The following is a 5,331-nucleotide window of genomic DNA, read 5'->3' on the forward strand; positions in this document are numbered from 1 at the left end:
GTTAAGGGAGGGACATGGTGGCCTCAGCCTCGCGCTGTGCCCTCCCTCCTCTCCCACGCTGGGGCCTGGGGCCTGCGAGCTTGGCGGGAACCCCTTTTAGAAGAGGGTGCTATTGAACCCACCAACCAGGGTGGCCCTCAACCCCTCCGGGCGTTCCCGTGGGGCAGAGCGGGGGCAGCCCTTGGGGACATGGAATGTGCCCCCCAGGGTTAGCTGAGGGAAGGAAACAATGGAAGAAAAATTGGAGGCACAGATACAAGTGTGTCATTTTCTTTGGAAAGTAAGGCTGCCGACGCCCCTCCCCACCCCCGACCCGCCAGCGCTGTGAGGAGAAAAGTGCCCTGAACTACTTACTGTGTTGATAAAACACTGTATGTGACAAAAGTGTTCGGTTTTGTTTTTCTAGGATGGTGACGCCAGCAGAGGAGAGTCTGAGAAAAAGAGGACCCTTCGCGAATTTTCCCGGGAGGCCTCGGAAGACAGTGACGTGTTTGGTATGTGACATAGAAATGAGAAGCAGTGACTTCATGGGGTAACTGTACAACTACAGTTGGGGAAGATTTTAATTGTTTAATTACGAGAGTCCTCTGAGAATCTGTTCTCATTCCTGCAAACTCAGCCTCTGTAGAATGTGGAGAGTGGAGCGCTCACGACCTTGTCACCGTCTGGTCGCCCCCGCCGTGACCACCGTGGTGACTGTGGGGTCTGTTCCCACCTTGCTGTTGCCTTTTTGGGTTGTTTTGCGTGTCTTTGTGTGCACACAGACACCAGAGAGTTCCCAGATTTTTCCTTGTTATGCGATATCTCTCTAATCATCTATTTGCCCTGTACCATGGAAAGGTCTGTAATAAGCTTTATTTATTAGGAACATGGTTCAGCTCCTAAGGCACTTTCCAGGGCAGCTGTCTTTGACCTTCTCAAATAGAGATCCGATGTGGAGAATTATTATATATATATTACCTAGAGTTGGATGTGAAAGCCAATGGACATGCAAGTACAGTAAAACCTTGGATTGCGAGTAACTTGGTTTGCGAGTGTTCCGCAAGACGAGCAAACATTTCTAATACATTTTAACGTGGTAAACGAGCGATGTCTTGCAATACGAGTAGTTTGTTTCCGGAACGAATTATGCCCGCAAACCCAGGTATCTCTGTAATTCAATCACGCCACAAACTTGGGCTTGTCTTTTCATGGAAGAATGACACCACAGCCAGCTTCCGTCCACNCACGCTGGCTGCTGGCCACACACGGTAGCCCATGACAACCCACTGCCACAGGGGCTGCAGCCTACGCCGTCGCCGGCGACTCCCGGCAGCCCAGCTCCAGGTTGAGCTGTTGTTCAGCATCTTAGCTGTGGAGGGCAGTGTCACTGGCTCTCATGTGGGATCCGAACCGGGGCCCTCTGGCATCCCAAGCCAGCTCTTAACCACCTCGCCACTCGGCCGGCACTGAACTGTTTCTTAACACGTGGGCTCCTAAGCTCTGTTTGACACCGACTTCCGTGGCCATGGGAGTGAACTTGAGGAAGGAGATTGTAAAGCGCATTCTTTTTCTCCCCACACGAGCCTGGCGAGGCTGCCGCCGCCCGGAAGCATGACAGCCCGCAGCCGTGAGGAGCACGACAGCTGGCAGCTTATCTTGAGGCACTTGCGCATTTTCAATATAAGTGAAATCAAGTGATAAGCTATTAAACATTTGAAAACCTGGGCCAGCCGGGTGGCTCAGTTGCTTGAGCAAGCTCTGAGCAACAGGGTTGCTGGTTCAATTCCCGGCCCGAGCTGAGCTGCCGCTGAGCTGCCAACAGGTGGCAGGATGGCTCAGCTAAAAATAAATAAACAAATAAATAAATAAATAAATAAATAAAATTTGAAAACCTAACAACAAATGACAATAATTTGGAAAACCTGCCCTTCATCTGTTTGTGGCCTCAGGTGGCCTAGGACACGCTCATCTCTGTGCTTGTCCTGGTGGTGGCGTCTGGCTCACAAGGGTTTTCCGATTTCTAGATTTTCCTATTTAATCAGCCTAAGAAAAGAGTTACCACACCGAAAAACATGATCTAAATTTTACAGTGGGGAGCAACTTCTTAGTCTGTTTGATGTTGTGTTTCAAATTAAACTGATTAGTTATTGAAGCTGGTCTTCAAAGCCAAGTGCGTACCGCGTGGCGCCCAAGGCCCGGCGCTCGGCCTCGGCAAGAGGATCAGCCCTGGAGAGGCTGTTCACGCGCGCATTGCGTCACCATTCAAACCCCATGCTCTTGATGGGATGCGCCCGAGATAGTATGAGGGTGACCACTGGGAAGCGAGACAGTTAGTGTGCAGATAAACCCAGAGGCACGTGTAGACGGCCTTTCCTTTGGACCAGAAACACGTTTCCTTCAAAACCACCCACCTCCCAGGTGTGGAATGGGCTGACTTTCAACCTGTGGGTTAATCCGTCACAGCCACTCATGGAGAATCCTAAGTCCTGCCACGTCCTGGCCCAAGTAGAGAGTGTTGTCAGGCTTGTTTCGTGAGCCCTGTCCTTGTCACGCCATCCTCAGGAATGAGAACTTCTATTTTAACCACTAATTAGCTCGCCTCTGCTCCATGCAATTCTCTCGTCTCCGCAGGGAAATTAAGTTCAGTGAGGACCCGACTTTTGTCAGCTGTGCTCATGGGTGTGTCCCGCTGTTGGCACCCTAACTGCACAGCTTGTCGGTGGAGTGTGGCCAGCGCGCCCATCCCCAGGCCAGGTGACAGCTAGCGGGGCGTCACCTGAAGAGGATCTCTGGCTGGGTACTGTCCATGCTCACCAGCGGGGCAGCGGCAGCCGTGGGACTGAGACCCAGGCCCTTTCGAACCCCAAACCCAGCCTGTTGTTGTCTCTCTGCCTCACACTCGTCCTGCAGTTCCTGTTAAAACCACCGCTGTCACCATCACAGCGTCACCCAATGGGAAGCAGAGTCACCAAGAAATGCACTTCCTCCTAGTCCCCCAACTCCAGCCTAGAGCACCGAGAGGTGAGGAGGTGGTGCCTCTGAGCCACAAATTCCCCTGGAGAGTTTACAAAGCTTTCTGAGTTGATTGTAGTGTGTTAGACCCATAGGTGTATAATTTCCGTTTTCTTAGGCAAGTCACATGAGCAAGTTTTCTTGAGAACTCAGGTAATTCTTAAGTTTATCGTGTAATATATATTTAAGAGCTTAAGGACCTGAAATGCAGAAGGCAGTTTCCTATAGACAAGTAGGTGCTAACCTGGTCTGATACTTAGGCACACAGGAACAGCCCGTCCGTGTCTTAGGCTGCAGGGTGCTGGCCGACTGCTCACTGCACCTTACCTCACAGCCTTGGAGTTCACGGTCTCGCTCCCCCACCTCACTCTCTCCTCCTCCCTTCCTTCCTCCCCCCTAAAGAATTCCTCTTGACCTCAGTGGCAGAAGCTAGACCCTTCCCGTCGGCACCTGGCATTGAGCTGGCAGCTGCCACATGCCGACTCCTCCCTGTGCAGGCACCCCCTGCTCTGGAGCCCATCAGAGGTGTCTGCCACGATGGGGGTGCTGTACGTCTGTGCTGCCCGGCCGGCCGGCCATCAGACACGAGGGGCCAGAAGCACGTGGAATGTGGATAGTCCAACCGAAGAACCGTGTTGTCAGTGTTACTTATTTTTAAATAATTTAGGTTTAATAGCTGCATGTGTTTGAGTGACAGCGTAGCCCTACTGGACGCTTCATATATGTCACCTCAGGTCCTAGGGTACCCAGAACCTGCCAGATGGGTATCTGCTCCTTCTGGTCAGTGAAAACTTGGGGCCTTTTCCAACGTCTTAGTTTCATGCAAAAGGTAATACTGTGTTCAGAAGGCAAAACCCTCTGAGAAACAACACATTTACTGTACCAGAAAGTGCGGTGAGCCCCAGGCAAAGGGGCGCTCCGTTCACCTCCCCCCTCAGCTTTGAGCCCCACCCCCATGCTGTGCGTGACACGCCCTCCCTCCAGGATGTGCCGTCCACCGCTGATTCTGAAACCTGCACACCTATACACGGACTGCTGTCGGTGCCGTGCACACTTGGGCGTCCACGCCCCTGAGATGCACAGGGCCCCCTGAACATCAGTGAGCTTTCACAGGAGAACAGACATGCTGTGGAAAGCGCACCCTTTCAAAGTGGGCTTCCAGAACCCAGGATTAAGCACCAGCTCCTGCTTGCAGTTCTGTCCCTGTCCTGAGAAGGAGCCAGAAGGAGATTCTGGGGACATCTGGCACCACTTTGGTTTTGTGGAGCCCTGTTTGCATTGAGGGACTTAGGCCATCACTGTGCACAGAGTGAAGCGGGCTTCTAACCGCCGGCGCTGGGCCCCTCGGGAAACCGCCGCAAGGCCTGGGGATGTCGGTGAATATCCCGGAGAGGCACGATTCCTTACGGACACGTCACAGCAGACGTGAATGTGTCGGGTGGGCAGGGCATGGCTTCTGGCACGAATGACTCAAGTAGAAAGCCTCCCGTCACAGCCCTGGTGGAGAGCACAGCCCTGAGGCTGACTGGTTTTGAAGGAATGTAGGTGGTATTTTGTTTCATCTGATAAACCGAGAACACTCACACCTTTGTCAGTCTGGGCAGCAGCGAATCTCACAAGCACAAGTGTGATTATTAAAGACACGGTGTAATTAGCAAGCAGAGCCACCCCTCAACAACCCTTAATAAAAATAACACGGGCGTGATGCAGCGAAGCCCGCGGCAACACGAAACCAGGCAGCAGGCCACACGCCAGCAGGTGGGTTAGGAGCTGGGCCCCGCCCCCCTCCCGCCATCCTGACCCCTCAGCTTGGAGATGGCCACGTGGACCCTTCAGCCCCGGAGCAAAGCCATCTGCACTCACTCCTGTTTCCCTAACGTTCAGGGTCAGCCACGCCTCAGGATGTCAGGCTCAGGATGAGGTTAAGAAGGGCCCCCAAAGTCTCCAGGCGTGGACCCCACGGCCTTGCTGGGACATTGCGCCGGTGACACAGACTTGCTCACTCTCCCGCCGCAGCTCCCGCCCAGGGCCTGCTGCCAGGGTGCTTCCTGAGGTCTTAGGGACGCATGCTGTCCCCCTGTGTAACCCCCATGTGCTACTCCCCCTCTTCCCCGCTCTGCGTGCCCCTGTCATGCTCCTCTCCGGACGACCCCACACCCTCACCCAGACCTCACTCTCCCGGAGTTTTACAACCATTACAAGAAGCCAGACTGTTTTGTTTGGATGGGATTTGAGCACAAGAGTTAAGGGAGGGACATGGTGGCCTCAGCCTCGCGCTGTGCCCTCCCTCCTCTCCCACGCTGGGGCCTGGGGCCTGCGAGCTTGGCGGGAACCCCT

General features: G+C 53.8%; 1 protein-coding gene across 2 annotated transcripts in view; it reads left to right on the forward strand.

Moving 5' to 3' along the window:
- The window catches only part of MBP (myelin basic protein), a 52,513-nt gene that overhangs the window by 5,966 nt on the left and 41,216 nt on the right, over nucleotides 1-5,331 (forward strand). For both annotated transcript variants that reach the window (XM_019643379.1, XM_019643380.1), the window contains exon 2: nucleotides 407-494. In XM_019643379.1, coding sequence (XP_019498924.1) covers nucleotides 407-494 — 88 coding nt within the window. The remainder of the gene's footprint in view (nucleotides 1-406; nucleotides 495-5,331) is intronic.

Source organism: Hipposideros armiger, unplaced genomic scaffold (assembly GCF_001890085.2).
Source record: "Hipposideros armiger isolate ML-2016 unplaced genomic scaffold, ASM189008v1 scaffold_77, whole genome shotgun sequence".
Taxonomy (NCBI): domain Eukaryota; kingdom Metazoa; phylum Chordata; class Mammalia; order Chiroptera; family Hipposideridae; genus Hipposideros; species Hipposideros armiger.